The sequence below is a fragment of the Falco naumanni genome, chromosome 2 (assembly GCF_017639655.2).
Source record: "Falco naumanni isolate bFalNau1 chromosome 2, bFalNau1.pat, whole genome shotgun sequence".
Taxonomy (NCBI): domain Eukaryota; kingdom Metazoa; phylum Chordata; class Aves; order Falconiformes; family Falconidae; genus Falco; species Falco naumanni.
Window position 1 is genome coordinate 10,903,847 of NC_054055.1, and position 22,905 is coordinate 10,926,751.

The 22,905-nt window shown below is 40.5% G+C and overlaps 1 protein-coding gene across 1 annotated transcript in view; it reads right to left on the reverse strand.

Annotated features, from left to right (window-relative positions):
- The window catches only part of NOX4 (NADPH oxidase 4), a 106,914-nt gene that overhangs the window by 57,502 nt on the left and 26,507 nt on the right, over positions 1-22,905 (reverse strand). Inside the window, exons 9-12 of the mRNA XM_040584329.1 lie at positions 20,737-20,965; positions 18,538-18,702; positions 18,327-18,389; positions 2,060-2,120 (exon numbers count right to left, since the gene is read on the reverse strand). Of these exons, the coding sequence (XP_040440263.1) occupies positions 2,060-2,120; positions 18,327-18,389; positions 18,538-18,702; positions 20,737-20,965 (518 nt within the window). The remainder of the gene's footprint in view (positions 1-2,059; positions 2,121-18,326; positions 18,390-18,537; positions 18,703-20,736; positions 20,966-22,905) is intronic.

Here is a 22,905-nt window from a genome sequence, read left to right on the forward strand (position 1 = left end):
AGCAACTTCTCATCAGGAGCTGACAAATCTATTACCCCTTATCTTTTCTCTTGATATGCAGTTGCTTTCCCAACCTAAAAAAAAAGTCACTAAGGCCACGAGATATTCTATTAAGGTTTCAAAACATAAGACTCTGTGTCAGTGACTTGACCCAAAGCATAACTGGCGGAATTGGTTTGCCAGCACTGTGTATTCCCCCTCAAGTCCTTGCAGCTAATGGCAGGAAATTGTTGCTTCACTTTTCTTCATCTCCCAGGTGCAGGCAGCAGCAGCTGAAGCCAAGCAAGAGGAGAAATGTCTCAAACTAACCCGTTCTTTGTCACATTTCACAGCATATCTCACTGCACTCTTCTTGTAGCCTTTTGATTTAGGTTCGTAACTGAGTTCCCTGAAATAAGCTGTTAACTGTCTTTGGTATCAGCACAACCTGTCAGGAATGGGAAAAGGCAATACGAAAGCGAATTTCAAGAAATAGGATAAAGGCTGAGAGAAGAGGTCATGAGAAGAGCTCAAATGACAGTATGTCGCATAAAAACGCCAGCCCGATATCCTGTCTGCAGAAGTGGCCATTAGAGCACGCTTCAGCAAGATTGTAAGGAACATGGCAAATATAATAAGCCTTCCTCAAACAGTCAGTGGGTTAGAGACCATTAATTGTCACAGGGCTTAAGAGACCAAGTGAGAACTGGGCTCCATGGTACAGATGGGGCATCAAGGGTTAGGTAAACTGCCTGCTTCTCAGCAGCACGTTTGTCCCCGGGAAAGAGATCCCTGTGTAGCAAAGCTAATACAACAAACGGTCCCTGTCATGTGACAGTGTCCTGCATCTTACACAGTCCTACCTGGGCAGATCTGCCCCTCAATGGAGAATATAGGTACTGAGTTGGGAAAATAACATTTAAATGCTAAGAGAGAACAATTCATGCCACAGAGGCAACCAAAAAAAACTTCAGAGATGCCACTTCTTTCAGAAAACTCATTTAGCTAGTACTTCCCCACCCCACTTGTCCCAATAACCCACTGTACTCTCCCAGGTAGGAACAAGCCGCAACAAAAGAGACACCATACTGCGACTGACCAGAGGTTAATTAGGTCCATAATCTGCCTCTGGCCAACATCCTATAGTTGAAGCAAGAGTGTAAAATCAGGGTGATTATGGAGCATACGTGCATATGGCACTGCCCTCCCAGCCTTTGCCTATTAACGTTTCAGTGACTCCCACAGCCATGTATGCAGCCGGACCAAAAGTTCAACAGATACTCATGGACTTACTCTTCCTGAATTGGTCAAATCCCTTTCAGGGAGGCAAACTCACTTGACTCGGTTCCACAAACACACAAGCTGATACAAATTTAACAGAGAAAATGTTTCCACATAGGAACTGAACAAGGTGGTGGTGTGTATTTGTCTTCCTTACAAGGAAATGCTATGATAAGCAAGGAATAAAGTTAGCCACCAACGAATAACAACAACAACTATCTCTTGAGTATACAACTGTCACCACTGTTGTCACAGGGAGCAGCAAATTACCATTCTCCTCTGCAGGGAATCCTGGCTTACACCCCTGGTCTGGAGGCCCTTCAAAGAGCAATGGAAGAGCATGGAAGAACATGAAAGCAACCTGTAATCTCAGTGTACTACAGGCATTAATAAACCTGGCAGCCACCCAAACTGCTGGCACCAAAATCCATTTATCTGGGAGCTGCACATTTCAGGATTTCTGCAGACACTACTACGCACAGAGGCACTGCTCTGCACAGGGGCAGCAGGCTATCAAAGAATCAGAAAAAGAGGCAGAAACAGAGGAACATTGGAAGTTATTACATTGCAATCACAGGATCTGTTAGTAGTTGGAAAAATATGTTATCTGAAGAAATGCACATCTGAATAAAGCAGGGGTTGCATCAAGAACGTAATAAAAACAACTTTGGGAAAACAAGCATGAATGATCTGTAGTGAGAATACACCGCAACCAAGGAACAATTGTGCTGAAGCCAGAAAGGGATAACAGTTCAAGCAAAGGTATTTGGCTCTGAAAAGGAATTGTTTTTCTACATACCTGTCCAGTCTCCTACTACTTTAAGGTGGACCCCAAACGTTGCTTTGGTATCTGTAGGGCACTAAAAATATTAAATGTATTAAGGACCACTTCTGAGTAACAAGAAAATAACAAAATGCATTCAAAGTACAGTTGTTAAGACAGAACCTGGTGTAAATAGGTCATTCCTGAGCAGCCATACCAGCAGCTATACCCTTTAAAAAGCAGGCCTATCACCAGTACAGGTCAGGAACTCAAGCATGGTTAGTCTCCTCTCAGTTTTAACCCTTTCTTCTGGTCACAGAGGAGGTTGGGATGGGCTTGTCTGGGGATGTGATTTGGAACAGCCACTTCGCTAAGCATTACTCAGCAGTGATACCAACTGAGGATACAACAGTACAAATATTCCCTCTGTTATTGACAATTCTCATTCAAAATCAGGCACTGCCCCATCACTCTCCATCACATCAAGGCGCTTAAGAGACTTCTGGTTCTTAAATATCATGGTACACCTTTTCAAGCTGATCATTCGCACAAAACTCATGCTTTCTTCTAAACGGAAACTCAGATTTTGCTGCACTTCTCAAAAGTTTAGAGTTTGCAAAGGAAAAACACCAGACTGCATGGCACATGCTAAAAATCATTTTGCAGCCACCATTCTCTCACTCCGCACCTATGTCCTCACCTCAAGGCTACTTACTTGTGGCTGTCAACACAGGAACAATATTAATTACAATCTTATCCACACTATGGTATCTAAAAATCTCCAGTTAAGCCATATCAAAGGTCTAAGGAGCCTCCTCAGTTTCATTCCTTGTTAGCTACAAGGAGATTTCAAATGCGCCGTCTGGACAGCTTTTGCAGGTACACCAAATTTCATATATAAACAGGACAAGCAACTATTCCTCAAGATTGTTCACTTCCCTTCTATAAAGCAATGTCATTCATTTCTTTTGATAGAAGATATCAATACTGAGATTTGATGCCTGCCTTAGAACCTTTTAATACTAAAGATGATCCAAGCTCCATCATGAACCCAACACCCAACAGATGACGCTCCTGTCTGGTTTTTAATACTGCTACAGACAAATATAAATTCTGAGGAGAGGGCTTAAATTCAAGGAACACATCTAGATTATAAATAAAGGAGGCTCAGATAGTGAATCCAGGCACCAAATACTCAACTATCCACCACGCTTGTGAAGACACTTCTTGGCTTTGTCCCGGACCAGTAGGATTAGCATTCCCAAGATAATTTCTTGTGGAGTGGGAAACTACTGGCCTCAGCGCTGAGGATCAGTTTCTATCGGTTCCTTACTTAACAGCATAAACATAACAGATAAAAGGTCAGTATTCTCTACGTCTTGGCAAACCTAGAACAGGGAATACAATGTCCCTGCTAGTCATTCCATTTTCCTGAAGGTGAAGAGTATTCTTGTTAAGAGTACTGATTACTAGACATACTTATATTTAGTTTCTTGTCATCTTTCAAGTTTTCTTACAAAAATTTGGTACATAAACGTAACAGTCATAATTATTGCAGCAAGTCTCAGGCTTCAAAAAAATGGCATCAAGAGAGGGATGCAGGCCAATCTCACATGAGGCCAGTATTTGCTGTGGCTAGGTGCAATGTCTTCCAATAAAATTGTGAAGACCAGTTCTCCATATAATAGCAGGTAAGCAGCCTCTCAGCCAGATAGTTGCATACTGGCAGCAAAAACATCTGTTCTCCTGGGGGCCTCTGTAAAAGCCTTTAGCAGAGCGCATTTTCAGTCTGGTCTGTCCCAGAGCTCTCTGCTGTTCATAGGAGGTTGAGTGATTTTCTTGGTTCAACTAGGCACAGCCCCAGTCAGCATACCTTCTATAAAAGTGTCTGTCATTCCCTCCTTCCATTAAAGTTTATAGCAGAATACCCCTTGGCTCCAGCCAGAATAGGTCCAAACCCGTTATCCTTTTTATTACCCTTGTGACTGACTCCTTTCTGCACTACTCTGAAAAATTATCCGATAAAAAAAGAAGATTAATTTATCTTCAGGCTTTAGGAATACTTTTTTGATACCTGTAACTGGATATGAGAGTTCCTCAGAGAGTTCTAGAAAAATCATTATTGTGCCACTAAATCTTACCAGAAGAAACATGCCCATTATCTAGGCTACACAGAGTGAATTTCCCCCCCTTCAAAAGAAAGACTGTAGACAGCCCAGTGAAGGGCCACCAAGATGATGCGAGGACTGAAGAACCTGACACACAAAGAGAGGTCAACAAGGGAATGTGCTTGTGTAATGCACAGAAGAGAAGGCTCAGGAGATCCCCATCTTCTAATACAAAAAAAAAAAAAAAATCTATAGAGAAGACGAAGGTGCTCTCTTTACCAGCATGCATGGTGAGAGGACAAGAAATCAAGGGCACAAGTGCCTTCAGGGGAACTTTCATCTAGATATAAGAAAAATATTCTTCATCACAGAATAGGTAACCAGAGAAATGGTGTAATTTCTCTTGCTAATTCAGTTTACAAGTCCCTGGGTAACCTAACCTAAGGCTCTTGCAACAGAGGGTTGAACCATACGGTCTCCAGAGGCCTTGTCCAACTTAAGACTTTCCTATAGACTGTAATTTTAACTCTGAAAACTGTATTTATGTTTTTACTGTACAGAACCCTTACTTTACCTCTCTCATCTCTGTAAACACAATTAAGTCTCCAAATTGTGGCTTCTTCCAGACTGTTAGAGAATATATTCCAGAAGCTTAAGAAAATACTCAAAGACAGTTTTTCAGAAGTTTAATCATGAAAGTGGGTAAACTTTCCCATCAGACCACTGGGCATATGTAATGAAGTGCAATGAAAATATCCTCTTATATATTTAACCTTCTTCATGAAATCACGGAATCATAGGATAGCTGAGACTAGAAAGCACCTCTATAGACTGACTGCTTCAATCTCCTGCTCAAGCAAGGTCTGCAACAGCAGGTGGCTCACAACAGAGTCCAGCTGCACTTTGAATGTCTCCAAGGATGGAGACTCCACAGCCTCTCTGAGCTACCTGTCTCACCCTCCCAGAAAAAGTGGGGGTTTTTCTTATGTTCAGATGGAACCTCTGTATTCCAGCTTGTGTTTTCCTGTCACTAGGTGCCACTGAGAAGAGTCTGGCTCTGTTTTCTTCACTCCTCCATCAGTTCCAGTTATCTCAGCCTCTCCTCATGTAAGAGATGCTCCATTTCTGGCCCTTTGTGCTCCAGTATGTCCATGTCTCTCTTGTACCAGGGAGCCAAGAACTGGGCACAGACCTCCAGATATATCTCACCAGTGCTGAGCGGAGGAGAGGGGTCACCTCCCTCAACCTACGGGCAATGCCCTGCCTAATGCAGCCCAGAAGGCTGTTGGCCCTCTTTGCTGCAAGGGCACATTGTTAGCTCATGGTCAGCTTGGTGTCCACCAGGACCTCCTGGTCAACTCTCTGCTGAGCTGCTTTCCAGCCAGCCAGTTCTTATCGTGTACTAGTACCTGGGGTTATTCCTCATCAGTGGCAGGATTTGGCAATTCCCTTTCATGATCTTCATGAGATTACTGTCCACCCAATTTTCCAGACTCTCAAGTTCCCTTAATGGCTGTACAACCACCTAGTGTATCAACCACTCTTCCCAGTTTTGTATAATTTGCAAACCAGTATTTACCCCTGAGGTCATTTCTGACCATTACACCATTTCTGACTGGCCTCCAGCTGGACTTTGTGCTACTGATCACAATCCTTTTAGCCCGGCAGTTCATGCAGTTTTCCACTCACTTCCCTGCCCATTCACCTACTCCACGCTTCATCAATTTATCTATGAGGATTTTATGAGTAACAGTGTCAAAAAACTTGTGAATTATGGTGCTCTTTTCCATTTTACATGTCTAAGTGCCTGATCACCTATTTTACTTTTAATTTGCCACATCTCACCTTTAAAACACTGCGCAGCTAAACGCTGTTTCAAGATCCTTATTACAGTCAGCTCATACACACATTTAAACTGACATCTATTTATTTTCTATGAAGACAAGCATAAGCTGAAGCACCCTCTTGAATTGGAAAACATGAGAATAAGCACATAAGCCTCGGTCAAATAAAGGCGTATCAAAGCGGCCTCAGCAATGCATGATGTCCTCTCTCTGCAGCTGTGAACAAAAACAATTAAAATTGTTTTTGAAATGTGTTTTGGCAAATAATACTTGAACTTCCCCTTGCTCCTTTTAATCTGGGAGCCCTGAGAAACAATCCAGTGACTATTAACCGTATTGTGGCAAGAGCTGCATGCAGCCCCTTATTTTTCCCTTATTGCCCAGTATACTGCTCAAAAGCAAATTGTAAAGATTAGGCAAACCTGAAATATATATATATATATATTTATATATATAAGGCTTTCTCTTAGCTCCTTTACCTTAAATAATGTTTTCCAAACAGGTAAATCACTAACTTGAAAAGTCTGTCATGAGAAGGGACATTAGACATGGTTAAAGAGAAGTCGACAAGTGCATTTGTCAGTAGTTCTTTCTGCATTTTGAAGAGTTAAATGAACCCTGTTTGCCACAGTCATTTGATTAAAATGCTACAGTACACAAATTAACTGTGGCAGATAGTGTAATTACATGAAGCTATGTTAATCTTATTCTAACCTCAAGCTATCTATACCTTTAAAAAGGAAAAGATTTTACAGGTAGGAACGTCTACACTAATCAGGTTATCTGCCAGCATCTGGCCATCCTCCAAAAACAACTCGAAATCAAAGGAATTCTGTTAAATTTAATAGAGCTCTGCAGATTTCCACCCCTGGAGAAACCAAACTATGCTCTCAGCATTGGAAAGCTGGTAGATTTTCTCAGAGTTATTAATCCTATGTGAGCAAGTTTACAATGCCTATTTTTACTGTGGGTTTGTATGTATTTTCACAATCAGAGCACTGAGAATAGTATTTTATATGTAGAAAAAATTATGGAATACAGATTATTCTGTATCTTGATGAAAAAACACCTTTCCATATTTTTTTTTTCCTTTTTTTCCAAGCTAACTTGAAATACAAATGCAAATTATCACACAAGGAATTTGCAACAATCCCTGGAGGACTTTATGCTTATAAACCACCAAATTAATTGCACTCATCAGTAGCTGTAGCTCTATTATTCACCTCTATGATGAGAAAAAAAATTAAAATTTTTAATAATCTTAATAATTTAACTATTTTATGTTTAATGCACTACTAGATTAAAACAGACTTGAAATGTATTTTATTTATCAGTTTTACATTGTGAACATGACTCTCAGTTGTTCTCTGTGCCTTGCTTTCATATGACCCCAAAGTGAGTGCACTAGTTACCATTACACCCAATTTATACTGGTTTAAAAATCTATTGGAGGCAATGAGCAGTTGAGGAATCCGCGCACAGGAGAGCACATGTAGCAAATGAAATCTATGTTATCAGCATCTGTTTCCATCTTAGAATACCCTGGATATTTAACATTACTGGTATCTCTTCCCAGACAAGAATCCTGGCCAGATCAAGAAACAGAACAAGCCTTACTGAAATTTAATGGTGTTAAAATACTATTGAAATATTGTAAAAACTCTTTTTAGACCTTGAGTTCCAGGGAGTTGGGATGAGTCAACAGCAATCTAGCAAGAAAATAGAAAGTTATTTCCTGAAAGTTTCCAGTTTTGTACATCTCTACCACAAGAACTGAGAAGACTCTTGACGTTCGGTCTTGATTACAGCACTGCCACGGAAGTGCTGATGCATACACCAGGATAACACTGCCAAATACCTATCATCAGAAAAAAAGGAGATGCAAGGGATGCCCAAGTTATGTACCCCCATGTGGTTCTGCAAATAAAGCTCCTTACGAGTTCCATGTGGAGATACTGCTTTCAAACTGATGCACCACAGTAAACACCAGCTTCTGTGTTTGGCGCTGTAGCAGGTAGCCTGAACAGTGCCCAAGGTTTCAAAGATCTGTGCCACAGCGGGAAGAACAAAGTGAAACCTCATCTTTGTCTGAACTGGGGAACTAAAAAGCTCATTGAGGAGTTTGTTCAAATAAAGGGAAACTCCTTCAAAGAAGGCTTTCATCTCGGGGGAAAAACCCACGATATGAACCGAATATGGATTTGCAGATATCCTGGCAGGGACCCCAACCACTGCTGAGCCCCTGATCTGTTTCCGTGCCTCTGTCTGTCTGCCAGGGTGATCCAGCTGCACTGCGAACCCTGTGTCATCAGCCCGTCCTTGCTCCAGACTCAGATGAACCCTTACACATCAAGAAAAACACATTAAAATCTTAGCATGTTTGGGAAAGCAGCAGAATTGGGGGGGGGGGGGGGGGGGGGGGAGAGGGGGAAGAACTGAACTTTCCCTTCTGGAGCTGGGGGCAGCAAGAAGAAGAAAAGGTTTTCAGCTGTGAACCTCTGAAGCTCAGTAAGCTGTAGCTTGTCTGGTTTCACACAGAACTGATATAAACATTCTTAAAATGATTCATCCCGACTTTAGAAAATCAAGGGGAGTGATGACAAACACAGACACGCTATATAAAGGTAGCCAAAAAATAGTAGCTAGACTTAGTCTGACTCACAGGAGGTGAACTCTGCTACACTGGCTACCCCTGCTTTAACTAATGAATCCCATAAGAAGCAAATTTCATAGGAAAAAAAAGTTAATCAGAGGAGTTACTCTTTTAAACACATTTCTGCCCCAAAGGCTAGGAGATTCTCTGAAATGGCTTTGTTTATTTTTCTGTTTCATGTTACTTTACACACAGGTACTGTCTAAAACTTTCCCCTGTTAGACTTTGTCTTACAGCTATCCTAACTTAACTGGCAGACATCAGCAGACATTATAACATCTCTGAACGTGGGGAAATCCTAACTGTGGAACACTATTTAAGTACCAAGGGTGTCTGAATGATGGAGAGACCACCATGTCTTGAATACCTATTGCTTCAGCCAGAGCCCTCCCGTTGTAGAGGTGACTCCTTGCAAGAAGCCTGGCTGCAGAAATACATCCCAAACACTTTTTCCCTTTCACTTTTCCATTCCCCTATACTCCTGGTTGTAAGACACCTGCAGTCCAGCTAAGTGGAAAAAACACACCGTAACACTGTGGGGTGCTCAGGATGCATCACCGGTGAGCTGCAGTGTCAAGGAGGATCCTTCTGGTCATCTGAGGTCTAACTTCTTCTGTAACACAAACCACAAACCCACACCCACTAATTGCTGTGAGTCTGTCGTTCAGCATTTGCTACTTCATTCCCTGAAGTCTCTGTTGTTAAATTACGCTGTGTTCAGAACAACCTTTTTGTTTTTTAGGTCTCTATCTCAGACTTTGAGTTCCTTGATTTCACTCTTGCACCACAAGACGACACAAGTCTTTACTGTAATAGGTATCTTAGGACTGCAAATAGACTAATAGACTTAAAACTGTGAAATACATATAAAGTGGCATAACAGATATAAATCGGGAAATAAATCAAATGAAATTACTTTATTTGTTTTCCAGTAATTCTGTAATAGCCCAGCTGCTCCTCTATTGCCGCTACAGATGCACTACAAAGACACACTCCTACAGCCTAGTCAGTATTTGACTCCAGCAAAACCAAGGCAAAAACTTGCTGACTACCCTTCCACCCCAGCAGACTCATTACATTTTCATATAATCACAGAACCACAGAATGCACAAGTTGGAAGGAACCTGTAAAGATCATCAAGTCCAATTCCCTATAACACAGTGAAAATTTTTCAATCCTAGCAATATTCAACCCATATAGTTTATGCATTTCAAATTGCTAGCTAGTGGAAAAAACAAACCACAACCTCACAGGATGCTCAGGACGCAAGGCTTTGTCCCTGAAGGAGTAAAAGCCAGAAGATCAATGTTTCTGCCCAAGGCTGCTTCTCCAAGTCCTCCAAGGGTATGCAGACACATGTTTAAAAGTTGTGCTTGGTTGGTTTTCTTTTGTTTGTTTGTTTGTTTTTCATTTTGACATTCTCTTGCACTTCCTAGACATTTCTCCAACCTGACCTAGCAGCTACCCTAGAAGCAACACCTCTGATGCAAGAAAACTCACGTCTCTGCTAAAGTCACTAGATGCTTGTTATATATTGTAAATTTACTTTCATAACATCAGAAAAAGATACTGCTCGTGAGAGGGATCTTCTGTTTAAAGTATCTGCTGAAAGACAACTCAGGATCTAGTGAACTTGAATGTAACAATTTCTGCGTTACCTTGATCCAAGGGTCAGATTTGTAAGTTTAAATTAAAGTCAAGGTTTATTTAGGGTTTTTATACAGACTCCAAAACCATTAACCCCAAAAACCAAACAAACAAATGCAAGGAAGTACTAAAGCCATCTGACATATTAATCTATCCTATTTTTGTTTTACTTGAATTCTTTGTCAAACAGCTGCTAGATTTTCTACTTCTATGAAGAACAAGCAAGCTCTAGGGATTTTAGTTTGCCAGCAAGATACTTCACAATATCTGCATTTCCCTAAATGCTCTGTAAATCATCTCATAAAGACAAGTTTCATAACCATTTGTACAAGATATTTAAAAAAAACCTTATTAAAATGTCATCGTGTTAGATTTTGGTTTTATTGTATTTATCTGTCAGTATGAACTCTCTTGATGTCCTTACATACTTCTTACTCAGGCAAACTTCCAACAACTTTTTGATTATTTTTTTTAATGAAGTATTTCAGAATTTGGCTCCTAGGCTTTTCCTGTTGTGGATAGTTTACTTCTCAAATTTACAGCACAGGACATGCGTTTCTCCATCATCTCCAGTTTTGCTCCTTGTACAAAAGTACATTGCTTAAAAGAAGCTTAGAGTTAAAACTTCACTGCTAGACTGTTGACACCATCACTGATTTTAAATAAACTCTGGATTATCCAGGGATAAAGACAACCTTGGCTCTACAAACCACTGGTTTTCTCTTACAAATCAGTGTGTTACTTGTGACATTGTTTAGACTCATGTATTATTTGCTGAGACTTTTGACAAGGCATCACGGCCACAAACGTAAATGTATAGATCAGGTTCATCATCTTTTTAATCCCATCATGCCTAAATCCAGACACCAAATGCACTTAAAGAGAGGTGAGGAGGTAACAAGGAAAACTCAATCTATAAAAAATCAAATCAAAACAAAACAAAAATCTTAAAGGTAGAAAATCTATGAATAAGCAATAGCTCTGAGACATTTAGGTACGGTACTATAACCAGTCATCTACATCACAGAATCACAGAACCACTGAATGCTTTGGGTTGGAAGGGACCTCAAAGATCATCTAGTCCCAACTCCCTCCTCCCCAGCACCTACAGCATCCAAGGGGGGATTCCCAGGGACTAATTCTAGCACCTTCTCTAGTCAATGGAATAATGTGGCTCAGAGGATTTAAGTTTGGCTCCTGCCCTGAATGTCTCTTGGAAAAGTCTCTTACCCTCATACTACAGCAGTACTGAGTAGCCAAAAGCACTTCCCTTCATCTGCTTTGCGTGCCACGAGTGCCCGTCTACAGGAGGTTTTGTCTCAATGTCTGCATATAATGCATAAAACTCTTGATATCTCATGTTTTGGGTATTAAAGTAATACTTTGGGTACCTTGTTACAGTGAAGTGTCAAAATACCTGACAAGATAATTTATTATACATACACAATTGTCAGAAATGAAAGAGGGCAATCATTTGACTCCCAGTAATTTAGCTGGGGAAAAAAAAAATAAATTACTATTCAAAACAGCAGATCTACGCTGTTGGGTAAAACAAAACTTAATGAAGCCTTTCCATCAGCACTTCAACTTCAGCAAAAAGGATACTGCACTGACTCATTCAACAACCACAGCACCTACTGGGCTCTCCTCAGTAGCCACCACTGTGAAAAACAGCAGGAATGAAGCTTTGATGAAAGACTTAGTTCACTACTACATGTACCATCAGGATTAAGTTTTCTTTTCCCCTTAGAAGTGGTATTTCTAGTTTAGAGATGGCCCTCGCCGAAAGAAGGGTTTTGAACAGTTTGCACTCTTCCATGCATGCACCAGAAGGAAGGATTTTAAACTTTAAGCTATGCAGGCAGCAGTTTAAGTAAGCTCTGATTCACGCCACAACGGCAGAACGGTAGCTCCTATCATTGTGCAACACAGACTTGATCTTCAAAGGGAAATGGAGGTGTGACAGCAGCCAGTGACAATGAAAACTGTCCAGGATTTGGGATAACAGATCATTTGATCCTGGACATGTGTATGGTTGTTGCAGAGTATAAGTTTCACCAAACCTCAGATCTGAGCCATCTCCAAATTTAGAAGAATTCACCTCTTGGTTTTGTCCTTATTTCCAGGTCTGTCACAATCTAATTTCCACATGAAGTGATATAATTGTTTCCTACCTTCTTTCGCCACCAGCAAATCAACACTACTAAAACAACAACACTACCAAGGTTTATGAGGTGCCGGGAGTAGACACCAATCTTTCGGTAGCCAAGCTGCCTAAACTGCAGCCCATGAGAGTTTGTGGCTTGCATTGACTCTGTAGTAGATTCAGCAAAGGCTGCATGAAAGGACCCAGCACATCTTCTGAAGCACTTAACATCTGCAAAACACAAGGCTACTTCCATGAGGCTTACTGCCAAACACTGCATGCCAATGCAAGAAATTCCAAAAACATAGCAGAAAAGGTGACTTCTCTGGTAAGACACTAACATGTATTCTAAATAGGAAACTACTTCTGAAGTCATTAATTAGCGAAAAAAATGAAGCATGCAGCCGTAAATGGTCAATACTATGGCTTCACGCTGCTGCAAATAATCGGTAGTGTGGTTAAATGTCTGGAAGGAGAGGGAACTCAACACCACATGGAAAATGTAACATGGACATGGAAAGAAAACCAATGCTATAGTAAGCTGGAAGACTTAGTCTCTTCTTGTTCATACAGGTTAAAACAAAGAGCAACCAGAATGAAGTCAGAAGAAACAAACACTTTCCAAAATGTTAAAAAAGAAAAAAAAAAAAAAAAAAGAAAAGAAAAAAGATGAAGGACCATCCTTTCTACTAGAAATCTGTACTATTGCTAACGCTTGTTTTCTTTTCCAAAGGCTTTAAAGATTGTTATAGCCAATGACATTTAAACTGCATTCCACAGCAGATGAGATCCATACTTTCTTCCACAAAAGTGTGAAGAAATGTCAGTCTTGGGAAGCATAGCACTAAAAAGAAAATTCCTAATGTTTCTTTGGATGGTCTGATCTCCAGACCATACTATACACTCGGTCTGAAAGAAATATCACCTTTAAAAAGTGCATCAAGTAGAAACACACAAAAATAATTTGTCCCTTTATAAACCCTTAACTAAAATATTTTTTAACAGAAAATAAAATAACTTGGAGCTGACTGTATTCTGCTCAGATTCAATCCTAAGATGCAAAAATATCCTATCTAAAGTAAGTAAATTGGACACAAGGGCATACAGGACTGAAAATGTTACTCAGCGTTTTACACAGCATAGTAACAGTTGTGTACAGTTGTGTATCGAAAGCAGTGAAAGAAGCATGGTAAAACATGTTAAAAAGAAAGCATTTTGTTAAAGTAAAATCAAAGTTAACGGAGCAATGAAGACTATATGAAGCAAGTAGCCCACTATGAACTACCTAGAACTGGCCAGCTGGTCAGTTGCAGGAATCTCAGGTGTTGGGTCATCCCTTCATCACCATTCCCAGCCTTCCCAATGGATAACAAGTCAAGGAATCACAGAAGTGCATACAAAGTGAATAAAAAAAAGTGGGGGAAAAAATTAATAAAAAAGTGGAAGCATGCTTCAAAAATGGAGTTAAAAACATGCCAGCTTCCACATAGATCATGAGGGAAAATTGGGATCTCTGAGTGCCTGAACTTCAGAGTGTACAAGTGACACTGCCAGCAGGTTGAGGGAGGTGATCCTTCATCTCTACTTAGCACTGGTGAGGCCACGCTTGGAGCACCTGTGTCCAGTTCTGGACTCCTCACTCCTAGAGAGACATGAACATAGTGGACAGAGTCCAACCAAGGGCCATGATGATGATTAAGGGTCTTGAACGTGTCTTTATGAGGAAAGGCTGAGAGAACTGGGACTGTTCAGCCTGGAGAAGAGAAGGCTCAGGGGGATCTTGTCAATGTCTATAAATACCTGAAGGGAGGGTTCAAAAACGATGGACCCAGGCTCTTTTCAGTGGTGCTCAGTGACATGACAAGAGGCAATGGGCACAAAGTGAAACACATGAGGATCCCTCTGAACATCAGAAAATGCTTTTTTACTGTGAGGGTGACTGAGCACTGAAAGAAGTTGCCCAAGGAGGATGTGGTGTCTCCATCCTTGGAGATATTCAAAAGTCATCTGGACATGGTCCTCAACAACTGAGTCTAGGAGGCCCTGTCTGAGCAAGGGGGCTGGACTGGGTGCTCTCTAGGGGTCCCTTTCAATTTCAACCGATCTGTGATTCTGTGACAGTAGAGCCAGGTCACAGCTTAGCAAAGAAACCAGACTAGCCGTTCTGAGTTCAGAGAAACATGGATTTTGCTTCTCCAAATTACCGTGTGCATTTTGCACCAATGACTTCTGCTCATTCCTTCCATCAGCAGGGGGGGAAGAACATTTTCAAATGACAAAAAGGAAAAGAAAATAAACGGCACTGCACACATTTCTGAACAATGCCTACCTCTTTATGTTCACTTGGTTACGACTCAGAGCTCCCTCTGGCTCCAAGCGAAACACACGGGAGCTTTGCCAGAGTGCAATGGGAGTGGGTTCAGGCCCTTTACACAGCCTCCCAGTGTTCTCCTCCACCCTGGTGTTATGTAAGAAACTGAACTAAACTGTAAATATTACACAACCTCAAACAGGGAAGGGACTAGTAAAATATCTGCATGACTCCTTCATGCTGACTCACCCTTTCCTTTCCACTTTTCCTTATAGTCCTCACTTAGAGTACAAAGATATGCCTGAACTGGACGTTTCTTGTCTTTTAAGCATACTCCAGGTACAGTGAGATGCTTCATCAGCTTAAACAGGCCATGACACAGCGCCTGGGGACAGGCTTTTCAGTAGGGCCTGTTACGACAGGACAAGAGGTAATGGGTTTGAATTAAAAAAGGGTCCATTCGGACTAGATAGAAGGAAGAAATGTTTTACACTGAGAGTCATGAAACGCTGGCGCAGGTTGCCCAGAGAGGTGGCGGGTGCCCCATCCCTGGGAACATTCAAGGTGAGGTTGGATGGGGCTCTGAGCAACCTGGTCTGGTTGAAGATGTCCCTGCTCATTGCAGGGGGATTGGACTAGATGACCTTTAAAGGTGGCTTCCAACCCAAACCATTCTATGACTCCAAGCAGGACAACAGCGCCAGAAGGCGGCTGTGGTCTTTCCTTCCCCTAGCTCTGCTGCAGTCACCACTGCACTGCGCTTCCAGTATCTGAAGCCCCACGTGCCTCTCATGCAGCTCTCACTGTGGCTCTAAGCCCCACTCTCCTACAACAGCCTAGAAAAATAATCCAGAGATTGTCATCTTCCAACAAAACAAACAGCAGTAGTGTTCCAGATCGTTTGCTAACTACAAGTAGGTCAGATGGGAGCCGAACAAATACTGAGTTAAGCTATTGCCTACACACTCTATAAGCACAGTCCCATGTTTGGCATCATATTGAACAACAAAAAAGAAAAGCTTTCTAAGCAGGACAGGAGCCCAAGGCATATTGTATGACCTAGAAAGACGTGTGAAATGACTGGCCCCTGCTTAGGCTGGGCAAAAAGACTCATAAACTTTAGACATTTCAAATCCTCATTATGCTGTAAAACAGCCATTTACCCAATAACAGCATTTCTCCAGCATAGCTGATGTTCTACTTAAGTTTGTTTGTGGCAATAAAAATGAAGCTCTGAAACTCAGTGTAATTTCGTATCTTGTAACAGTTAAAATATATATGCAGTCTTGAAGGATATGCTGTTATGCCAAAGGATATCACTGTATTTTAAAGTATGATGCATTGAGTATGAACAGAAATTGCCTGGTCTAGTATTACATACTTAAAATATAATGTCTTGTGCATGAGTGAATGTTGCTAGTTCTAATGTTACATATTTAATACGTGACTGTAAAAATTACACAAACTGTAATTTATCAACTAGACTTATGTATCGGAGATATACTGCACATTATCTGAATATAAATGAGCTACTTAAATTCACTAAGAAAACTCAGACTCACAACAAGAGATATATTTTCCATAGCTCCAAGATCTAGGAGGTTTTATACAAAAATAATTTTTCATAGCATGCATTATTATAGTATGCCATTTTAAATATTAGATTAAATCCTCAACTCATGCGAAGAATCTGACTTCAATAAAACAACTTATTCAACTTAATCCTATGATCTAACTTAGTAGGTCCATGTCAGCAGTTTCTTTTCTGATAAAACCTCTACTCATAACAAGTAAGTTTTGCCACAGAAGATTACTGAACCTGGCCTGATATTCTTTGATGGCATTATTTCTGGAAAACAAAATCACACAATCCATGCTTTTAGCAGCGTTATAATATAAGAGTAAATCTTTATACAGTCCCATAGTTTCCAAACTGTGAAATTAATACTAATTGATCAAATTATTACCATTATTTTAATTTCCACTGAGTTGAACAGTCAAATTAAAAACATGATGTTTTGAGATTAATGTTTAAATAAAATGTGTCCACTAGTATAGAACGGGGCTAACTTTATCAAATATAGCTATGCTAGGGCCAAATGAATGTAAAGAGCAATCGGAGACTTACACTAAGTTCTTTAAATTTATCCTCTGATCACTAAACTAATAAAAAATGTAAATAATACTGACTGAATCATTCTGCTCAAAAAAACAGCCAGCATTCTATCATACTCAATGCACACTATCTTTCAGCATTGCACACCTTGCTATCTTTATGCACTATACAGTGGGAAGGCTTAAAAATTGCCCTCTGGAGTTATCAGCAGATAAAAACCACATGCCTCTGCTTTCTACTGGTAAGGCGAACAGCCAGGAAAACTGCACAAATCAGGCTATGCAAGTGCCAATGTTGCTTCACCAAGCTACCCAGAGGCAGTTTCCCTTAAGTGAGATTCACTCCCAGATGTATAGCACAAAATTTATTTTGGGTGGAACTTAGTGCAGGTTCCCCCATGACAGCAATTGCCTCCTGGCTTGGCACATAGGTAAAGAAACTAAAAAAAACCCAACCAAACCACAAAAAACAAAGCAAACCAAAACACCCAAAAAACCAAAGAACTGGAAGTGGACAGGACCTGCTTGTGCCCTCTGAATTTCACATATTATCTCAGGTAAAATGTCTCAGCCGTTCCATAGCACTAAGTACAATTCAGTGGGCATCAGATAGCAGTCATCTGTCCAGATATCAGTTATCAGTCCAAAGAAAAAAATCAACTGTGAGCATTTATCTCCATGGTCTTCTTGAAGAAGAATATCCGTTTCAGGCAATCATAAAGCCTTTGTTCCCTTTGGAAGGAAAAGGCTGCCACTAATACTTAACCTTAGATTCTGCTTTTTGTAACAGTACAGCCAGTGCAGCACAGTGATTTTTTTTTGGTAGCATCTCCCAGGCATTTGCACTGCTCACTCCTGGAGGACTTCAGGTCTGTTCATATACAATTTCATTGTATTCCAGTCTGTCTCCAGGGGGTCCAGTTCCCATTCTAGATCAATTAAGCTGAGTAAGTAATAATCCCAATGTTATATGACTTCACTGGTATATCACTTTCATCAATATATCTCTTAATACAAAAATAAAGCAGAACACTTAGAAATTTCTTTTTTAATCTTGATGTTTTTCTAACTTTGGAAAAGAGAGTTGCAGGAATATCTCTTCATTGAACAGGAAAGACAACAGAAAATTCACTGCAATTTGTGCTCATTCTGTCTTAAGGTCTATAAAAATGGCTGAAACCTCTGTAATGAAACAATGATCAAAATCACATGGGCTTTATTTATTTATTTATTATTGCTTTTCAATTATGGAAGACTTTCCAAAAAATTCCCATTATCATTCTTTCAACAGTGGAGAAAATTAAATATGTATTGAGTACTGTCATACATAATAATCATCCCATTTTGAATTCACTGGTACCCTCATGAATGAAAACATAAGCTCTTCTGGAAGGAATTTTCACCTTGAAGGAAATAAAGACCATTTGCTTACCAAATATAAATAAAAGGGAAAGTACGGAAAAAAACTGTATTTCTTACCATTGTAAGGGTGAATGGATGGCTTTCCAGTGCAGACACTCTTGGACAATGTAGAATAACATACTGAAACAAAATCAGCCAGAGAAAATAAAATGATAGAAGAAATATGTTCAAAACATTCAGTGACAGGTTAGTACCTACAGAGTGAAAGTCATCCTCATAGACAACGCTACACAAAGAGCAGTAATTTTTTAGGGGCACATTAACTCACCTGACCAGGCCTTGCTTTAAAGTTGTCTTTTATCATTCTTACTTCAAGGACGTTGGAGGGATGGCTTAACACTGACGTTATTGTGACTGGTTTATTGCTGCGGATGTAGCGGTACAGCCTCTCCACACAGTACAAGCACAGAGGTCCAGAAATCCAAAACCAGGTCTATGGGGGAACAAAAATATGTTAACTCAAGGACTTTTCATTTTATGTTTTCTAATTTCAAAACTACATGAGTGCTTGCAGGACCTAATTTTGGTCACAAGTAACCTCTGTATCTCTCTACATGCAGAAATCCACGCGCATTATGGAGGCTTAATCAGTCCAACCAGCGGCAGCATCCACAAGCACAAACAATTTCAATCATAAACCTCATCAGGAACAAAATGCTAATGACCTCATTTGCAACCATGTTACTCTGGTTTTATGTAGTTAAGACTGCAACTGGTTTCAGCAGTGATTGACACAGTACGTACACTGTTTCAAAATCTAACAGACCAGAGTGCTGTAAAACTGGTTAACCTTTATGGAAAAACACTGTCTGACTTGCAATATTGTTTGACTATTAACTTTTTCTAATCACCTTGGGTACAAGCAAAAACCTAGGAAAGAAGCATTCTTGTGCTGAAGAATATATGCTTATACTAAACTAGTGTAAATTCATAGAAAAGGGAGAGAAACGGGCTCTTTTGAATCACCACTCGTTTGCCCCTGTGGAAGATGTGTACGCTAGGCAAATAATGCCCTGGAAATAACCATTTCTCTGCACTGATTATAGGGGGAGCCCTGGGTGACTACCTCAGAGAGAGACATTTGCAGCTGCTCAGCTAAATCCCATCCCGACCCTACGACTCAATTACTGACAGCTTATGGCAGAGCTAACTACTAATTCCACATGTGCTCAGTCATTCAAGCCACAGCACTGAAGTGCCCTCGACCCGCATCCATCTTCCTTCCCCAGTGTTTGAAGTTACACATCAGGATCTCTTTCAACTAGCAGATTATTTAATTTCCTCAAGCACCTCTGGTGTTACAAACTTCAGTAGCTCACAAGACCTGAGGCCTCATTTTTTTTATTATTATTTTTTTAGACTTGGTATAGCTAAGTGCATAAAACACTTCCAAATCCAAAAAAGTTCTAAATAATGTTACAAGCTGCCAGGAGAACACTGAGTGGCTCTTTTTTTCCATGGATCTTCTTTTCCTCTGAAAAGCTCTGAAGTCCCTAAGAAGGCTGTTTGATGTCCTGTGGGTAATATGGGGCCAGATATAAATTGATGCTTGTAATGCAGCAGTATTACTAAAAAACCAAATCCAAATAATTTCTTGGAGGAATTGAATGTAGAATTGACTGTTTCTTATTATGATTACATAATCCATAGAAAATGGGTTCCCACTGCAGCTAGTAAGGGACATATGTGTTCTATAGAAAACAATGATAATAGTAAAGAAAAACTCCTGTGAGGTCTGTTATGGGACCACCTTGAATGGTGGGCCTTGGACTTGTGAACTCTGTATTCCCAAACTTCCTCAGGCTACCCGCCAATACAGCCCAGCTCATCTTTTCTCAAAAGAAAAGAGAAAATTTGGATGAAGAAAAAGCCTGCTGCCACATAACATAAAGAAACAAAAGGAAAAGGCAAAACAGAAAAAGGCTTTTCCGTCCCCACTGTCATTATACCCATTTACCCATGCCACATATAAAACAAGTCTGTCTGCAAACAACAGGCTATACAAAGCCAAACCACAACCAACTGCAACCCAGAAATGACTTGCATCCTCATGGTAAAAAAAAAGAACAAATGAAGTTTGATTATTTCAATTAACTACCGCCTCACAATGCTTACAAAGGGGACTTTATGAATATGTTATATAAATGTTTGCTCTGAAGTGCTACGCTGTAATTTAAAGTCACATTTATAGCAAGACCAATACATCTCTTATCATGTTGAACAAAAAAGAACATTACAGCCAACCTCTTGACGCTTTTCCACCCTATTCTATGCACCACATTGTAATGCAGTTCAAGGTTTAATACAGATTGTTTTTTTCCCCACCAAATCTCTGAATGCCTGAAAAGGTTTTAATAATATTTTCCATTATTAAAACATCTGGTCTGGAAAAGCAATAATTAGTGGTTATGGCTGACTGAAAGACTTGGCATGGCTTGTAATACCTGAAACGTCGGATCATACAGACCTCTGGGAAGTGTGACTGGAACTTGGGTTCCTCAGAACAAATTCCCATAAAGTTATTTTGTACAAAGGGTTCTGGTACTGGTAAGTCCTCTGGGAAAGGCTCAGTAGTATAGTCAGGAAATGGCTCTTCAAAAGCCTTTGGCACCGTCATACTCTGTCGGAGTGTTTTGTTAGGATTAAAGCAACCAGGAGGGTGTTCCTCTAAGTTGGTCTGGTACTTGAGCACTCCCCTACAGGAAAATAAAAACAGCAAAGACACTGAAATAACAGTCAAAACTAAGCAACTTATCTTAATTCGGGGAGGGTTTTAGAAAGTGGTCACAAGGCTCATCTTCCGTAAGAATTCTATTACATTTGTTTTCAAGACTTTCAATGAGATCGAAGCTTTGCAACATTAGAGCCCTCTGTTACTAGAGGCAAGGTTTAACTTTTCCAGCTCACTTGGCACTCCCCCACTGAACAGCCTCAAGCTTAATACTGCTTGAAAGGGGGAAGATATTGTGGAAGCCTTGAAAAAAAAGTAAATAATCACATTTCCAGTTCAATCACACCCAGGTTGTTTTCCTCGTCTTCCCTACAGTCAGCAAGCCCTGTTTTTTAAGGCAACCTGTATCACAAGTGGCCTAAGCTGCCAATTCATAAACTGCAGGAATGTTCCTGCTACTTGGTGTTTATTAGGTCTGCACACAACAGTGTAACTTGCTCCTTTGAGTATCATTTTTCTCAAATAGAAGCCAAAAAGAAAGTCCTGCATGGTAGGTAAGGAACCTTTCTTGCATATTATTTTGTGGGGTCTGTGCTTGTGTTTTAAGCTAAAGTTAAATTTATAGTAAAATGAAGTGAGAACTTTGCAGCTGCAGCTAGAAACAATAAAGAAAGAAATGGAAACAGGAGATGTTTTGAGGTATCTCAAACATGAACAAATCACTGAAAATGAGGAAGAAACAATAATACTAGCAATGAAAATCCTCAGAAGTACTACTTGCCTCCAAATCTGGATTAGATGACAGTAAAACCACAAGAAGGAATATTTTGGGAAAGAAAAAAAAAAAAAAAGGGCTAAATGACAGCTGTATAGGAGGTGCTGGCTGGAAAATAATGCACACTGACACAATGTCTGGTGAGACGTGCCCTCTGAGCACGGTGAGGCCATGTGGTGAAGGTTCATCAAGTATGCAATCAAATATAAGGACATATGGTCCCCCCTCCTCTCCTCAATGTACACACACAGCAGCAGCGGCGACAGAGTTTAATTCACAAAAAGAAAGCAAAGTACGACATCTGCAATATTCCCAACTTAAATGGGCTCCAACAGGCTACTGGCAATCTTCCCTACTGAAATGCAGTCCTGACAGCTAGGAACATGCTTCCCGCATGGTCCAGTGAATAATGTACAGCTTGGAAGCTGAACCCGCTCACTCTGAAGTCCACGTTCAGCCCTGGGAGAATCACTTCGGAGGTGTCTGTGCACCTCCACCCATGCTTCTGTCTGCATTTATTGTCTGATCATGCAGATCACCTGCATCTGGCATCACTGTTGGTCACTGCATATCTACAAAGTGACAGACACCCCTAGCATTAGGCTAGTTCCCTGCTCCACAAATGATATAGTGCCTCACGGATTTAGTTGGAAGTCACAGCACATGCGATATTTTTCCAATCAACCTTGTATGCATGCCTGCCAGCTGCTCCCACAGCTACTCTGCTCTCACAACATCCCAAAAGAGGATTCAAAGTTTTCCTTGAGACATGAATAGCTGAACTGCAAACATGAGCATTCTCTCCAGTGATATCTATTTTGTTTAAACTATTACAAACATGCTAACTGAGCAGCAAACTGGAATGACAAACCTGCCTGTTAACAACAGCTGCAATGATTCCCCTTTCCGAGTCTGTCAAGGAAAGGCAAGTTGCCTTACACACCCAAGACTGGCTCCCATAAAGGTTGAGTTCTGCATAACTCTTAAGAAGCCTAAGATATATCTTCATATATTTATTTGGTGCAACACTTGTATACCTAAAACTCAGTGTGGATGTCAGTAAGCAGGAGACAGACATCTTTAGCAAAAAAAAAATTGGAGAGACAAAAAGGATAAGTCATGTGAAAGTGTCCTATGAGCTGAGCAACACAGCATGCAAGACTCGCATGGGCATACGTCAACATGTGCCC